This window comes from Diabrotica undecimpunctata, chromosome 1 (genome assembly GCF_040954645.1).
Source record: "Diabrotica undecimpunctata isolate CICGRU chromosome 1, icDiaUnde3, whole genome shotgun sequence".
NCBI lineage: Eukaryota > Metazoa > Arthropoda > Insecta > Coleoptera > Chrysomelidae > Diabrotica > Diabrotica undecimpunctata.
The window spans coordinates 8,689,057-8,707,784 of record NC_092803.1 but is presented as its reverse complement, the minus strand read 5'-3'; the positions used below and the strand labels follow the sequence as shown (position 1 = coordinate 8,707,784).

Here is an 18,728-nt window from a genome sequence, read left to right as displayed (position 1 = left end):
AAAAAGAAAACGAGACATAAACAATGAAGATGAGGATGATGATGATCCAGTTAAGAAAAAAGTTAAGATATAATAAGTAAATTGTATTAAATTAAAAAATATAATAAAAAAATATGTAGATACTATATATATACGCACATATACCAATAACTAATTCAGTCTGATCTGTATCGTTGTTAATAAGCTGTGTGTTAACAGTTCAACAGAGAAAAAAAGTAAAGATAACAGTGAAATGGGAGTTAAGAGTTGTGTTGTTGAATTCCATGGTAAGCAAAGAGACAATGCCAGGACAAGACTCTTCACGAGAGAATTTAGTAGGTATCGGCAAAGAGATGAGGGTGTTCAAGCACAACAACTAGGGAGGCTTAACCATTTAGAACCCCATAGAGATGCCGATTACCCATTGGGAAGGAGACCGCTACCATTTCCAATCGAAGGAATCAACCACGTTCGAAGACAGTAATTTTAAAAATTTTTTATGTAATTAATAATAATTAATATATGCTACATTTTCTATTGTCGTTTTTTTTTTTAATAAAGACTTGTTGTTGTGTGTATTATGGGTAGTTGGTTGGAAACAGTCAAGATGGTTGGTAATAAGAAAAAGACAAGAAACAGCACTAAAAGAAAGGTCACATCCTCCTCCTCATCTTCTAAAAGAAAAATTTCAAAGCAAAAGTCATTTAGTTTATTGAGAGTAATTCGAGACATTAGAAAGAAACTATTGGAAAGCAAACCAAGAACGTTAAGGGAAGCTATTCAACAAGCATTACGAATTGTGAAATCCTACAAAAACATTAAAAAACCACGTGGTCGAGTAATCCAAGTTCCAAAAACTGGGGGTATATTACCTCTAATACCGATATTTGCTGGGTTGAGCGCATTGGGCACTATTGCTGGGGGTACATCAGCTATCGTTAAAACTATTAACGAAGCAAAAGCAGCTAAAGAAGATTTACTCGAAAAACAACGTCATAATCGTAAAATGGAAGCACTGGCAATTGGAAAAGGTTTATACTTGAAACCATATAAAAGTGGAATGGGTATTTTTTTATGAATAAGAAAATGGATCAAATAAAAATTCCAAAACATGCTTTGACAAATGTAGAGTTACAAAAATATGCAAAATTAATGAAAATCCCACATTTTAGAGGTGTAATGATGAGAAATGGGTTTCCGAAAAAAATTTGGCAACATGAGAGTGGAATTATTAATTTAGACAATAAAGACGGTCCTGGAACTCATTGGACAGCTTACAAGAAGAATAAATCCAAAGTCGTATATTTTGATAGTTTTGGTAATCTGAGACCACCGTTGGAAGCTATATCATACTTTAATTCAAATGGTTATTCTCAAATTGTTTATAATCATAAAATTTATCAAACTTATAACACTGTAAATTGTGGACAATTGTGTTTAGATTTTTTAAATAAATACCCTTTTTAAAAGAATATTCTTTTATTTACTCTATGATTATCGTTTGAACATGTCGTACACTTTTGTGTTATCTGGAAGAGAATCGGTGTTATCAACAAAAATTTACCCACCAATTATTTTAAACGAAAATGAACAGTATGTACTAGGTTTAATAGATTTCATGTCATACAATACAATTCCAAATGTAGACCAAACAAACAACAAGTTTTATATAGATGGTTACGATATAACGATTCCACATGGTTCTTATGAAGTCGAAGATCTTTCAAATTATTTAACTGAAAAAATAACTGAATTAGAATTAAAAGTAGATCAAACACCAGATAAAGATGATACAGAAATTAATAAAGGAAAGAGTCAAGAAAAAAATAATACAATTGGTAAAGGTGTGCCTAGAAAAAATCATAATATAGATCAACCTACAAGTTTGATATTGAGAATTAATAACAATACACTCAAATGTGAAATAAAAAGCAACAAAGTAATCCATTTTGAAAAACCAAATACCATTGCTCCCTTATTGGGATTTACACCAAAACGGCTCTCACCTTTAAAGACTCATGTAGCTGAGAATCCTGTGCATATCACAAAGGTTAATTCTATTTGTGTGGAATGTAATCTAATCACTAATTCATACGTCAATGAAAACCAAGGTCATATCATCCACATGTTTTATCCAAATGTCTTACCGGGTTACAAAATTGTGGAAATTCCAAAAAAGGTAATTTATTTACCTGTCACAAATAGATATATTGATGAAATTTTCATTAAAATAGTTGACCAGGACGGTAATCTTGTTAATTTCACACGAGAAGTTATTACGTTAAGACTACATTTAAAAAAAGTATAAATAATGGTTTTAATTTACAACTGTAGCAAATTTAATCCAGGTGTGGACAGTGTATATAATATTAAGAGTGTTGATAAAAACATTAGTGACAAGCAGACTCTCAAACCGTTGACAACAGAAAACAAAGTCTTTTTAACCTCACTAGGATTTAAAATAAAACACAACAACTACGACAGTGACAGGGAAAAAGAAAAGAAATACTTGGTGTAGAATAAAGTTTTTTATTAATACTAGAATACTAGGGATTTTCTTGAGGTGTACTTGTAAGAAGAGTGAATATGAGTTTTAACATTTTAAATATTGGAGATCGTGTATTGGTTGACAATTCAGTTGTGAGTCGAGAAATGCACAGTCATTTACCCTATGCCAATGCAACTTTTAATCATTGTGATGAAATAAGAATACCAATTCAGACTCAAGATATATACACCCTACCTTCTGAGAGTTATCTGTATATTGAAGGACGTTTAACGAATGATGGGAAAGAAAGCAATACTTTGCGCTTTATTAATAATGGTTTGATGCATTTATTTGATGAAATACGATATGAAATTGGAGGCTGTGTAATAGATAGAGTGAGAAATTTAGGTATAACAACGACAATGAAAAACTATGCTTCGTTCACACAAACTGAATCTAATCGATACAACTGTATAGGTTGGAGTATTAATGACACACCAACAGTTGCTGATAAAGCAGGAAATTTTAATGTTTGTATTCCACTCAAACTTGTACTTGGATTTTTTGAAGATTTTACAAAAATTCTTATTAACATACGCCAAGAACTCGTATTGATAAGAAGTTCAACTGATTTAAATGCAGTAATGTCTACAGTAGAAACTGAACTGAAACCAAAAGTGGAAATATTTAAATTAATATGGAAAATGCCTCATATTCAAGTGTCCGATTCAGAAAAGTTACGTTTATATAAATTTATTGAAAATGGGTCCAGTTTGGAGCTTGCATATAGAAGCTGGGAATATCATGAAATTCCTCTACTGCCTCAGACAATGAAATTTAACTGGAATGTAAAAACTACCAGTCTATTAGAGAGACCACGATTTGTTTTGTTTGCATTACAAACTGCCAAAAAGAATGCAATAAAAGAAGAGAACAGCTATTTTGATCACTGTAATCTTACAAACTTAAAGCTATTTCTAAATTCTGAAATGTACCCGTATGACAATTTGAACTTGAACTTTAGTAAAAGACATTATGCCCTTGCATATGAAATGTATGCACAATTTCAACCGTCGTACTATTACAAATCCATAGGAGATCCATGCCTTACTATGTTACAATTCTGTGCTGTTGCTCCGATATTTGTTATTGATTGCAGCAGACAAAATGAATCAATTAAATCAGGAAGTGTCGATATGAGAATAGAAATAGAAACTAATAAGAATATACCAGCTAACACAACTGCTTATTGTATAATTATACATGACCGTATTGTTAATTATAATCCTCTAACCAATGTAGTTCAAATGTTTTAACTGTAGTTCATCTAATGAAGCAAATCTGTACTTTGGGTTTTTAAGTATAAATAAAAAGTTAAAAAAAAAAGTTTACTCTTATTTAACACCCTGTACACAATAAATATTTTCATAACCTTGTTGACATAAGTGTCTAATTGGGGGCTAGACTAGTACCAAATCTGAAAGCTGTTCAAGACCTGTTCGAGACCTGTTCAAGACCTGTTCAAGACCTGTTCAAAGCTGTTCAAGACCTGTTCAAGACCTGTTCAAGACCTGTTCAAGACCTGTTCAAGACCTGTTCGAGACCTGTTCAAAGCTGTTCAAGACCTGTTCAAAGCTGTTCAAGACCTGTTCAAGACCTGTTCAAGACCTGTTCAAAGCTGTTCAAGACCTGTTCGAGACCTGTTCAAGACCTGTTCAAGACCTGTTCAAAGCTGTTCAAGACCTGTTCAAGACCTGTTCGAGACCTGTTCAAGACCTGTTCAAGACCTGTTCAAAGCTGTTCAAGACCTGTTCAAAGCTGTTCAAGACCTGTTCAAGACCTGTTCAAGACCTGTTCAAAGCTGATCAGGACCTGTTCAAGACCTGTTCAAAGCTGATCAGGACCTGTTCGGGACCTGATCCAGAGCTGTTCAGAAGTTAAGCGAATACCTACATTTTACGATGAATAAAGATTTGAAAAGACAACTTATAACTAAACGGAGAAACATCCAAAGTAAATTAAGACAATTAAAACAAGGACAAATAATCCAAGAAGATTTATTTAATCCAATTACAAAACACTTGAAAAATATCGAGAACAAGTTAAATAGTTCACAAAATTCCAGTCCAGAAAATGAAACAAAAAACGATGAACCTTTAAGGTACATTAAAAACGATGATGACGATAATGAAACTACTGACTTTGAAACAAGTGAAATCAAACAATCGATATTGGACAACATTGAAGTGGATGATATAAAAGAACAGATTAAAAATGATAAACACTCTGAAAATCGATTTGAAGATATTGCTAACCAGGCGCGTGTAGACTACTGGGATCAATATGATCCATTGCCTAGGAAATATATTACAAATATGCACGCTGATGTTCTAAACAAAGAATTTGATCATAAATATGGAATTCGATTTGATGAAACATCTGAAAAGCTACTGATTGGGAATTCTGAAATAGATTTAGATGGTGCTGATATTCTTTTAAAAAAGAAAAGGTACAGGGGAACACCAGGTTTATATGAGCTTTTGTTTAAGAAATATCCAGCTAGTTTTACAGATGAAGATGAGAATAACTATAAAAAGATAGTTGTAGCGACTAATGCTCACAGAAGGCATTACAGATCAAGTAAACAGATAGATGGTAGTAGATTAGAAAAATATAAAAAAATAATTGCACCAATAACAGAAGGTAAAGGATTGGTTATGGAAGTAAACAACAATAAAATCGATTACGTCCACTGGGATGATCCAAATGAACTTGTAGAGCGATTACGTTTATTACTATCTTCACAGCTAGCTGGCCATACAGGACATACAAATGAAATAAATTCAATTATTGAAGAACTAAAAGAGGCAAACATTATAGAATAAATATCATGTCTTTTAAAAGAGATATCGTTAATGAGTTACACAAACCTGCAAGAATTAACTTTAAAAGACGAAGAATTATTATAAAATCTCTTAATGATTTGTTCCAAGCCGACTTGATTGATATGCAAAAATATTCAAATACAAACAGAAATTTCAAATATATTTTGGTTGTAATAAATTGTTTTTCAAAATTTTTATGGGCTTTACCACTAAAAAATAAATCAGGTGTTGAAGTAGCCAAATGTATGGAGTATGTGTTTAAACAGCAAAAACCAAATAATCTTCAAACAGATATGGGAACTGAATTTTTTAATCCACATATGAAAAAATTGATGAAAAAATATAATATTAATCATTACAATGTATACAGTGAGAAAAAGGCTGCGATTGCTGAGCGAGTTATTCGCACGATTAAATCAATGATTTGGAAACAGTTTAGTTTCAACGGTACCTACAAATGGATTAATATTTTACAACAAGTTGTTAATGAATACAACAATAAAGTTCACAGAACAATAGGAATGAAACCAGTGGATGTTAAGAAGAAGCATGAAAAACTATTGTTAAACACTGTATACAATCACATTAAAATTGTCGATTTGGAAAGTCAAAAATTTCATATTGGTGATCATGTACGCATTTCAAAACATCGAGGAGTTTTTGACAAAAAATACAATCCAAATTGGTCTAATGAAATTTTCACTGTTTATAAAATAAAACTGGGAAACCCTATTACATATTATTTAAAAGACTATAAAGGTGAAGAAATTCTTGGGGGATTTTATAAGGACCAGTTACAAAAAGTTAAACATAAAGACAGTTATTTAGTTGAAAAGGTATTAAAGAGAAAGAAAAATAAAATTTTTGTCAAGTGGTTAGGTTTTGATAGTTCTCACAACTCATGGATAGATAAAAGTGACGCAATATAATAAAGAGGGGATAGAAAAATATGTAAAAGACGTTCCACTTGCAAGATTTTGTTTGTTGTTAGAGAATATCGAGAGAGTGAAAACATGTTCATTGTGGATATCCAAGGATTCTCTTTTCCTGGGGAAGATGTATTTCTTTGTAGGGAAATTGCTATTTTAGATCCTACTACTGAAAACATTATACACAGAATGGTTGTTTTACCAGTAACAGAAGCAATGATAAATAAGTCATATATAAAATGTATCGAACAACAATGTGTTCAAAACCATGGTTTAAATTGGCAATCTTGGCATTTTTGTGATACTCATCTAAAATATGAAGAAATTTCAAAATTTTTACACGACAACGTATTAGACGAAACAATATTGGTAAGAAATCATGAAACAAAAAAATATTTGGAAAAATTCATGGAAAATCGCATTGATTGTGTAGAAGATGAACCTAATATACTTTCCGATGAGACTATGAATCATATTTTTAAATCACATCCATGTTTTCAACATAACAATGAAAATTTACAATGTGCTCTAAACAATGTATTTAATATTCATTATTGGTATAAATATTGTAGAAAGTGTTGACAATAAAAAAATAAAAATTAAAAATAGTCTTTTATTAATAGATACACACAAGACATTTATTTTTAAATTGATACCAGACATGAAGCTTGTAAAACAAAAGACTACGCTTGATGTGGAGAATAATTTATTGGAACCAATTGAGAATAAGTTTAAAAAGCATGGAGTTTTGTTCCCTTCAACTATTCGATGTCTTATAGTTGGCCCTTCAAATTGTGGTAAGACCAATGTGATGATAAGTCTATTGGAACATGCTAATGGATTAAAATTTGAAAATGTGTATATTTACTCAAAATCATTAATGCAACCAAAGTACAAATATTTAGAAACTTTGCTAGAACCAATTAAAGGAATAGGATATTATACTTACAGTGGAAGTACGGATATAATGCACCCATCTGAAGCGAAGCCCAATTCAATTTTTATCTTTGATGATGTTGCTTGTGACAACCAAGATGTTATTCGAGAATACTTTAGCATGTCTCGACATTCTCAGGTGGATCCATTTTATTTGAGTCAGAGTTATGCAAAAATACCTAAACACCTTATAAGAGACAATGCAAATATTTTAATTGTATTCAAACAAGACGATTTAAACCTAAAACACATTTACAATGACCACGTCGGAACAGATATGACTTTTGAAGATTTAAAAAAAATATGTTCGATATGCTGGAAAGAGAATTATGGATTCTTATCAATTTTTAAAGACAGTGAAATAAAGAATGGTCGATATAGAAAAAAAATTGATCAATATTTTTTATTAGAATAAAAGTTGTAAGTAATAAATAAATAAAGAGATATTATTAAAAAGTATTTTATTATAATCTATAAAAATATATACACAGATATACATACAAAAATATTTTCCTCTCGCTCAATCTTCATTCCAATACCAACACATATCTGAAATAAAATATATACTAGTTACCTTTTTTCTAGTGGGAAGCAGAAAGCACTTACTTGTTTATTATGTCCTTTGACTTAGAAAATGATCTATATTCAGATCATTCTCATCACATTCTTCTTCTATATGTACTATTGTACTTGGAGGAACCGTTCTTTGCTTCTTGCTTGATGTTGAGGCAAGAGCCTCATCCGGTGCCTCTTGTATGTATAGTGGTCTCTTCAACCCAAGTTGCTTTTGGACTTGTTGATGTCGCTCAAACTCTTCCAATTCATCGTCCAACAAGTTAAATCTGTATCTTTTTACGACATTCTCTAAAATTTGGAATTCTTGCTCTGTCTTTACTTTGGTCCTCATATACCGAACCGGAAGATTCCCAAATTTCTTTTTAAGACTTTTGCTATTGGGTGTATAGCTGAGACTCACAAATATTTTACTTCCCTTAAGAGACACCTCTTTGACACCATATCTAAAATTTAACGAAATTAAACAATCATAAATAAAAATGTTATTAAAATACGATCATTAGAATAAAAAATACATAGATAGAATATAGAAAAAAGAAATTAGATAAATTAGTAAAATATCAAGAGGTAAAACAAAATAAAATAAAATTATTATAAATATTTAGATAAACAATAAAATCAAATGCAAATATGGTGAAATAAACAAGGAAAAAAGTGTATAAATAATAAACTCAATACTTACACAAACAATTCCTTTATAATAAGGAAAGCCGTTTCAATAGGAAAATGAACCGGATCTTCAGTTAAAATTACCAACTGACAGGGTACTGTTGCCATTCTTGATGTTGTTTGTTCACTGCTTGCTACTTACAATTGGATTAGTCTTAAACGACTGTCTGTATTTATAACAAGAAACTGAGAAAAAAAAAACAATTTAACATTAAACTGACTTTGTAATTTTAAAACATTGCAAATAACTTATTTACATCAGAGTTAACCCTTTTGACCCATAAAAATGCAGTCACGTTGAACAACATCTTATTTGCGTCAGATTTAATCTTTTGACCCATAAAAATGCAGTCACATTGAATAACAACTTATCTGCATCAGATTTGATCTTTCTGACCTCTAAAAATACAATCACGTTTAATAACAACTAGTTTGCAGAATTATTGATAAATTTAAACTTTTTGATCCTAAAATATAATCACGTTGAATAACAAGTTACAGAAATACGTCAATTGATTTTTTTTTTACTGGATAAGTATAAATTGGAGAGCATCCTAATATTTGGGTTTTATTTGTGCATTCGAAAGTTACCAAGTTAAGTTGAACCAGTTACTAGTGAAAAAAAATGAGTCAGCAAGTAGTCGATGAACTTTCCAACCAGATTGTAGAGAAGATGGAATCGGTAAGTAGATTAATTAAGAGAAAATCTGATTTACGAAACGTAATAAGATATTTGAAAAAACAAATTTTTATTTTGAATAAATGTTTAAAGAATAGGGTTTCTTGTGTTAAAAATTTTCACTGTATAGAAGCAAATTTAACTATTCTTAAAACATATCTTGAAAACTTTAAGAACAGACTAAATGCTAGAAAAACTCTTAAAAGGTGTTTATTGTGGCAGGATGTGGAATCTTGTTTTAATAGTAGAATAAAAACAGGGCTAATAGTCAATTTAAAATATAAAGAACCCAAAATATTTTTGGAAAAAGCTTTTAGGAGTTTTTCAATTCAAATTAGAAAAAGTTTGTTGTCGTGTCTTTTAAAAGTTAATTTGATTTTATATGGTGTTTTTATCAAACCACAAAATGGTGAAACCTCTATTAAACATTTTTCAACCAAAAATGTAACAATTGACCAAAATACAGACCTCAAGGATTGGTATAAAATTAATTGTATTAATGTGATTTTAAAAAAATTTGAGGAATTTCAAGAAAGAGATAGTGGTTGGGCACTATCACAGATTCTACATTTAAAAGTTAATATAAATAGGTATAATCCAATACTGAGTGGTATTTCCACCTATGTTAAATTACCTAAATATATAAGCAATACAAAGAGTGTAATTAACATTAAAAATTCTGATCCTTATTGTTTTCTCTGGTCAATTGTTGCAGCGTTACATCCTGCTAAAATCAATGTTACACGAACCTCATCTTATCCTCATTTTAGTAAGATATTAAAGTATCATAATATCAGTTTTCCCATTGACATAAAAGATATCCCTAAATTTGAAAATTTAAATAAACTTTCAATAAATGTTTTTACAACAAAAGGAACAGGAAAGGAAATTTTACCTTTGCTATTAAGTAAGACTAGTTTTTCTCCTCGTATTAATTTACTTTTAATTCATTCTCAAGATAATAGTACAAATAATAATAGTAGTGATGAGGATGATGGTCCTTTGTGTAGAAAAGATCTATTTCATTTTGCTTATATTAAAAATTTTTCAAGATTAGTAAATCAACAAGTTAAAAATGTTAGAAACAAAAAATGGTTTTGTGAAAGATGTTTTAATCATTTTAGTAATGATGCACTCTTACAAAATCATTTAGAGGACTGTATTAATTCAAATTCAGTTAAGATGGTTTTACCAACAGAAAAGAATAATATTATGAAATTTAAAAATTTTAAACATAAAGAACTTGTTCCTTTTGTTATTTATGCTGATCTAGAAAGTATTCTTATAAAATGCATTGACAATAACAATGATCCTAATATAAAAACTTATTTGTCTCAAAAGCATGAAGCTTTTAGTATAGCTTATTATTTTAAATCTTCTTATAATGATTCCTTATCATACTATAAATCATTTACCGGTCACGACTGTCTTGTGTGGTTTGTAAGAGAACTTGAAAAGATAGCAAAGAGAATAACTAGAGAAAATTTATTGCAAAAATTCAACAAGTTAGGTCCATTAACTGATAAAGAAAGACATGATTTTAATTTGAGTTTTGTTTGTCATATTTGCACTAAACCTATAGTCGATCCGTTGGATAAAGTTAGAGATCATTGTCATATTACAGGAAAATTTCGAGGAGCTGCTCATAGATCTTGTAATGCTAATTATCAAAATACACATACAATTCCGATTGCATTTCATAATCTCTCTGGCTATGACGCACATTTTTTAATTAAAAGCCTTAATAATAACGTTAAAGGTAATATATCACTACTTCCTCTAAACAAAGAGAGGTATATATCATTTACCAAATACATTCAAAATACAAATATTAATTTTAGGTTTATAGATTCGTTTCGATTTATGTCTGATTCATTAGATAAACTTTCCTGTAATCTAGATGATGATCAAAAACAAATAACGAGAAGGTACTTTGAAGATGATTTTAAATTTAATTTAGTTAAACGAAAAGGTGTTTTCCCATATGAATACCTCGATAATTGGGAAAAGTTGCAAGATACTTGCTTGCCACCTATTGATAGTTTCTTTAGTAAAATTAATAATGAAGGAATAACTCATGAGGATTATCAACACGCATGCACTGTTTGGAACACGTTTGAGATAAAAAACTTGCAAGAGTACGCGGAATTATATTTAAAAACTGACGTATTACTTTTAAGTGATATTTTTGAAAACTTTAGACTGATGTGTTTAAAAACATACGGTTTAGATAGTTTGCATTATTTTACTTTACCAGGGTTAGCATTTGATGCCATGTTAAAAGTAACAAATGTAGAATTAGAGCTTTTAACAGATATCGAAATGGTTTTGTTCTTTGAAAAAGCAAAACGAGGAGGAGTGTCACAATGTAGTAACAGATATGCAGAAGCGAACAATAAGTACATGGGTGATAAATATAATCCTGGTAAAGAGACCTCTTATACAATGTACTTTGATGTGAACAATCTATATGGTTCAGCTATGAGTTATTTCCTTCCTTATGGAGGATTTGAATGGATACCCTTAAATGATATTTACAATTACAATATATTAAATTGTCCCAATGATAGTGAATACGGATACATGCTGGAAGTGGACCTTGAGTATCCAAAAGAACTTTTTAATTCACACAAAGATTTTCCATTGTGTCCAGAACACATAACTCCACCAACTTCTAATTCTACCATTAAAAAACTCTTAACGACATTGTATGATAAAAAGAAGTATGTTATTCATTATATGTATTTAAAACAAGTTATTAGCTTGGGACTGAAGCTTGCTAAGATTCATCGATGCCTAAAATTTAAACAATCACCTTGGTTAAAGAAATATATTGACTTAAACATTGAATTGAGAAAGGAGAGCAAAAATGAATTTGAAAAAAATTTATTCAAACTTTTTATAAACGCTCCGTATGGCAAAAGTATAGAGAATGTACGTAAATATAAGGATATAAAAATTGTAAACAAACTGGGTGGTACATACGGTGCTAACTATTACATTTCCCAACCGAATTTTCATAGTTGTACCATATTTGATGAAAATATGGTAATAATTGAAATGCAAAAACAGAAAATTAATTTTAACAAACCTATTTACATTGGGATGTGTATTTTAGATATTTCGAAAACAATTTTGTATGACTTCCATTATAATTATATTAAAAAAAAATTTCAAGATAAAGCCAAGTTATTATACACGGACACAGATAGTTTAATATATCAGTTTTTTGTTGATGATATATATGCTCATATTAAAGAGGATATTCATAAGTTTGACACATCAGAGTACACTGAAAATAATGTCTATAACATTCCCTTAAGGAATAAAAAAGTATTGGGCTTGATGAAAGATGAAAACAAAGGTCAAATTATGACACATTTTATAGGATTGCGCTCAAAAATGTACACGATAAAAACTTTAAATCAGGATCAGGAAATTAAAAAAGCAAAAGGAATTAAGAAATCAGCTTTAAAGGAACTAACTTATGAAGATTATTATAAAAGTTTATTTAAAAAAACAATTGTAGAGGTTTCCCAAAATTCTATTGTCTCCAAAAAACATGACGTCTATACAATAACTCAAAGAAAAGTTGCACTTAGTCCATATGATGATAAAAGAATGGTTAATTTTTTAAGCACTGACACTTTACCATGGGGTTTCAATGATAAATAATTCTTAAATACGTTTGATAGTAAAAAAGTTCCTTATTCTTTATTTATTATTTTGGTAATAAATAAAAGTTTGTTTTTTAAATTATCTTTCTATTTTTGTACATCAGGTTTTCTTTAACCGATTAATCTACAAATTAAAATGGGTCCTCTATGGTGTGGTAAGTTATTTCACATATAACTTAAAAAATATATCGGTAATTAAAGCTGTTTTTTTTTTCTTTAGAAAAGTAAATTGTCATGGGAAAAAGTTTTTACCGACCAAAAAAGATTTATAAAATTACAATCGAATACAAGAAGAAAAATAATACCATACACCCAACCTACTACTTCTATCATCAAAATGTATGGAACGTTATGGTGTGAAAACTGTAAAAAATTCTTTTGTTTTTGTCAAACTTCTTTAGAGATGCATGGAGCCATATTACCTGACTTGTATTGTTTCGAAACCATGCCTAAATCATAACACACAAAGGTAGTAGTATTTGTAAAACAAATATTTCTTAATTAATTATTTTTATGTTTCAGCCTTTAGACCATGTAATTCCAAAGAACCGCGAATCCCTCCAGAAGATCAGGGATGGAATCGTATCCAATGAAGTGGTCAGGTACAAGGACCGGTACGATTCCCAAATATTACGGGGTCATTCTTCACATCATGATAACTTGGTGAGAGCGAGTTACATGGATTCTGTGACGAGGGACTATTATCGACAGGTTAAGAAAAATATACATTATAACAGTAGAGTGTATATTTTTAATCAGATAAATAACTTGTTTCAAAACAAATAAAATTTATAGTATCAATCCAATATTGTTTTATTTACATCTACCCACATATATCATTAAAATATATATACACAATAAAGCATTTATGTGATACATAGTTATTTTTCCTTTTCCTACAAGTAAAGATAAGACTAGGCAGGCTAGGCTAGGCAGGCTATACAGATATATCTAAGCATCGTACACAAAAAAAAAATTTTGACGCAACAACACCTAAAATATTTCCAAGTCTCAATACAAAATTTATTTTTTCGATCACCCTGTACAAATTTAACGAAAAGAAGAGGAGATGAAGCGATAAGCGATGAGTTTTGCACTCGACATACAAGGTGGTCCGTTCCACTCAAAGACACCCCCACTGGTCATTGTCGACCGATTCTTTTACTTCTTCAGGACAGGTAAGACAAAGAAGAGACAAGTGTAAAAACATACAGGTAACGTAGGTGACAATTCTTCGGCTGAGAAGAAGAGATCTAGAGATAAGCGACTAGTTCTTACGACCCTCTGGTCATTGTTGATCACTTCTTCGGGAGAGAAGAAGAAGAGATCAAGCGATAAGCGACCAGTTCTTACAACCCTCTGGTCATTGTCGATCACTTCTTGTACTTCTTGTACACCCCCAAGGTCAAATCATGGCATCGATACCTTCGCATCGGAGACCCTGATGGACAGGTTACCAAAGTGATTCAGGACCCCGCTTCCTTATCTACTGACATAGACATAGACAAGACAAAGACAAAGACATTGGACACTAAGCTTGTAACGTCTAAACGACTCAACGTACAACAACGTGCAAGGTATCGATGGAAAGGGAAGGGGCCATCAAATACGTAGACATAAAAACAAAGACAAAGACATTGCCAAAAGGACACTAAGCTTGTAACGTCTAAACGACTCAACGTACAACAACGTGCAAGGTATCGATGGAAAGGGGAGTTAGTAATGAATATGTTAGAACAAAAAACAAATGCAAAGACAATGCCAAAGCGGCACTATATCGTTTCTCTGTTGTTAATAGTCGGATTACTACGTGTAACATGTTAAATAAAAGAGGAGGGGATATCCAATACGTTAACATAAAAAAACAGATCAAAAGACATTTTCAAAACGGTACTATATTGTATCCTTCTTGCTATTGGTCTTATTTTGAAGTATGAGACGTCAAATGAAAGAGAATGAGATATTGAATATCTTCTTCTTCTTCTTCTAATGGCGCTACAACCCTTTATGAGTCTTGGCCTGCTTAACAATGTTCTTCCATTCTGCCCTGTCGGATACTTTCCTTCGCCACTGCCTGATGTTCATGGTTTTAAGATCCCTCTCTACGTCGTCTATCCATCTTTTACGGGGCCTTCCTCTTGTTCTGTTTCCTTGGGGCTTCCATCTCTGGACTATTGGAGATATTGAATATGACAACAATAAAATCAAACATGGCAACATTGCCAAAAGGGCACTATATCGTACCTTCGTTGTTATTGGTTAAATTACTATGTATGGATCGGTCAATGAAAGAGGGTGGGCTAATGAATATGTTATCACAAAAAACAAACGCAAAGACATCGTCAAAACGGTATTACATTGTATATCCGTTGTTATTTACTGTCGGCTAATAATTATATGCTTCAAATAATTACAGTTATCCTTGTTATTTAATTACAGCTTTTCAACAAGATTCCTAGATAACATCGATGAAGACATGAGAAATATGGAAATACGTGCTTGGCGGAGGAAGGCGATGGATAGGGACGACTGGAGAAAAATTCTTGGGGAGGCTAGGACCCACACAGGGTTGTAAAGCCAAAATGATTTTCCAGGTCCAAATTGCATTTGTATCTAGAAAATCTTGGCACTCCATTATGTAGCCTAACATTCATCAATTTTTTGTGGGCACTGGCATATTCAGTTCTACAATGACTTTCTAAAGAAAATTTTTTGATAAAGCTATATTCGTATCTACAGTCCACACATATATAGTAAGTAGATCTTATTCTACAAGTTTCGATCCTACCGGAGATTGGAAATCATTCTTGCAATTATATTCTTGCTTACGCACCTGAACAGTTCAATTGAACTGCAACCAAACCATTCACGGTGATTGATAAGCCACGAGATTTTACGTATTCCTACTATATATAATAGATACAATACAATTACATATTAAAGTGGGTACCCACTATGTTCGCGAATTTCTCACGCTACGCGCTTTTGCAACTGCTTTAATGGATACGACATGCATGAAACACGCCCCCTACTCTTGCCGTGGGCTCCACAGTTTTCAACGAACCTTTGAGTGAACATGTCGTCACCATTAGTTGCTAGTTCAGCATATACTTTATTTCATTATCTTCTCAAATACTATAGAAGCCCTCCTCGCTTTTGCTTGCCTGCTGTGTTTTATCTTATACTACTTAATAATGCTTCAGTTTCCTACCCTTTCCAGTCCCACTGCTTTTTTTGTTTTGATTTCTCTCTTCGAAATCCCAAAAGCAGAATTTTCATTTTATCTTTGCATATTTGTCCCGATATGTCCATACCTCTTACGATTTCCATCCAACCGTCTTCTTTTTTTTTTAATTCTCATCGTAGATGTCTTTTTGGACATGAGTTTTTCAAACGTACCAAACGGAAAATTTAAACTGCCTTTTCCAAGCAGTGGTGTGTGAATGCTATGTGGCAGGATTTTGGTTGTAGTGTTTCGGACTGTCTTTCCTTTTATATCATTTAGCTTTAACCGTTGTTCAATCGTTTTTGTAGTCACCAATAGTGTTTTCAATAGGAAGGTTAGAAACTTGAGTGAATGAACGAAATAGGAAATTGTCTGATATAAATTTAAAGGGGATATAAAAGTTAATTGTTTTTACTTATCCAACCAATTGTCTCCATCCAAAGACCAATAAAGAAAAAAGAAATTCCCATCCTGGGGATCTCACAGCACAGTATAGTCTCGGTACAACCCGATTAGAGTTAAATATTTTTCTTCCGACCATTCACATTCATTTCATCGAGCGTGGAGTGTCATAGACGACACGTAGATGGGATATCTTGCTCACGTCCACGAACAGACTGAGCTAGCCTTTATGTTCGCCCAATTTACCGCCACTTATTGGAGCGCAGAGCGCGGAGTGCGCACCATTGCACTCTATGGAAGCGCGAACGTATCCATTATGTGAAGCTTTGTTTTCCACGAACTCGCCCTTAATTAAATATTTGATCAGTGTTTGATTTTTCATTACGAATTTTGTCTTCATATTTGCCAATTATGTTTTCTTAGAACCCCCTCAGACAATTATAAATAATATATGAGTCTAGAAGAGTACTTTCCCTGTAACTGTCGCCAATTATCTCCTACATACCTTCAAATGCTCTGGTAGTATATGTTTGCAAATTAATTATATCTATTTAGTTAATTCTAACTTTTTCAGGATTTTAATTGCCTTCATTCCTTCTTCCTCTGTGGGAAGATGATTTTTCTCTTTTTCATCGTCTATGTTCTCAAGCTATATTTAGATAAGTTTCTTGTAGATTTATCTTATTTTTTAAAAATTCTCTTACACAAAAACAAAAATCCACTCATTAGAATATCGATTACAGTAATATTACACTGTTCGAATTAAGTTAATCATCATCACCAATCAGCCCTGAGTTGTCCATTGTTGAACATAGGCCTCCTCTAGACTTTTCCATCTGCTTCTGTTCTGCGCCTCTGCTATCCAATTGGTCACGATTCTTTTGAGGTCGTCGGTCCATCGCGTTGGGGGTCTTCCTCGGCTTCGCTTGTCAGCACGTGGTCTCCACTCAAGAAATTTTTTTGTCCAACTGTCGTCTTTCATTCTTGCAACATGTCCTGCCCATCTCCATTTTTGCCTTGTAATATGTTCGATAATGTCTTCCACTCCGGTTCGTCTACGAACTTCCTCGTTTCTTATTCTATTTCTTAAGCTTATTCCAAGCATTGATCTCTCCATCTTTCGTTGTGTCCTTCTCAATTTTTCGGCTGATGTTTTCGTGAGAGTTAAGGTTTCTGCTCCGTATGTGAGGACTGGTAGAACGCACTGGTTAAAAGCTTTTCTTTTTAAATGTTATAATATTTATTGTAAATACGTCTCTCATTTTTCCTAATGCAGCCCAACCCAGACTTATTCTTCTGAGTAGCTCTCATCTTTGGTTATCTCGCGTTAACCTTATTTCGTGACCCAAATACACATATTTTTCCACAAGTTCTATGGGCAACTTTTCAATTTCTATTAGCTCATTGGGAACGAGATTGGTCATCATTTTTGTTTTTCCATAGTTTATTTTTAAACCGACTCTCTGGGTTACTTACTGTAGTTGTTGTAGCATAACTCTGGCTTCTCCTAAGTTGTCTGTTATGAGAACAATATCATCGGCATATCTGAGATGATTGAATATCTTTCCATCGATGCTAATAACCTTTGATTCCCACTCTAGCCGTTTAAATGCGTACTCCATAACTGTTATAAATAGTTTTGGCGACAAGGTATCTCCCTGCCGCACCCCAAAAATTGGCAGAGGGGTGCGAATTAAAGTTGTGGGTCCCAATTTAGATACATTCAAATTAAATAATAAATATCTCTAATAAAGTACATATATTTTATGGTTTAAAAAATAGTATTAAAATGCTAGATGTAGAAATATCAGTAGTTACAATTATTCTAAAGGTTAATGAGGTTATCTTTATTGTTTATTCGATTATCCTTCCAAATCTTTCTTGGAACAAGGCTGTTTAGGATTTTTCAGTAAATTTAAAAAAAAATACAGTAAATGAATTAAAGATATTGATGTACTCACTATACGTCAACAACATTCTCAACAAAAGCAAAGAACTAAAAAGCATTCTAAGACTTACGATACGAGCAAACAGCAAGTTAAAGCCGAAGATACTTACCTATATAACCAAAAGGAAGAAAATACAAGTAGTTTAAAACCACATCATAAGAGAGGTACTTAACATACTTATTTACATAGCGCAATGGTTTATATAAAGTGACACAAAACAAAAAAGAAAGTCTTCAACAAACTAAGGAACGGTCCGAACGAAAAACTAATAACAAACATGACAAACTACCACAAAAACATACCAACAGGATACAGACAACCTCCCAATTAACT

The 18,728-nt window shown here is 31.8% G+C and overlaps 2 protein-coding genes across 2 annotated transcripts in view; both read right to left on the bottom strand.

The window, feature by feature from the left end:
- Positions 1 to 18,728, bottom strand: part of Sema2a (Semaphorin 2a) — a 1,119,544-nt gene that overhangs the window by 252,105 nt on the left and 848,711 nt on the right. The gene's annotated exons all lie outside the window — the stretch shown is intronic.
- LOC140437614 (uncharacterized) lies at positions 6,574 to 8,705 on the bottom strand. Its single transcript, XM_072527227.1, has 3 exons — positions 8,476 to 8,705; positions 7,824 to 8,236; positions 6,574 to 7,766 (listed from the first exon to the last, which is right to left on the bottom strand). The coding sequence occupies exons 1-2, from the start codon at positions 8,568 to 8,570 to the stop codon at positions 7,831 to 7,833; spliced, it is 501 nt and encodes a 166-aa protein (XP_072383328.1). The 5' UTR covers positions 8,571 to 8,705; the 3' UTR covers positions 6,574 to 7,766; positions 7,824 to 7,830.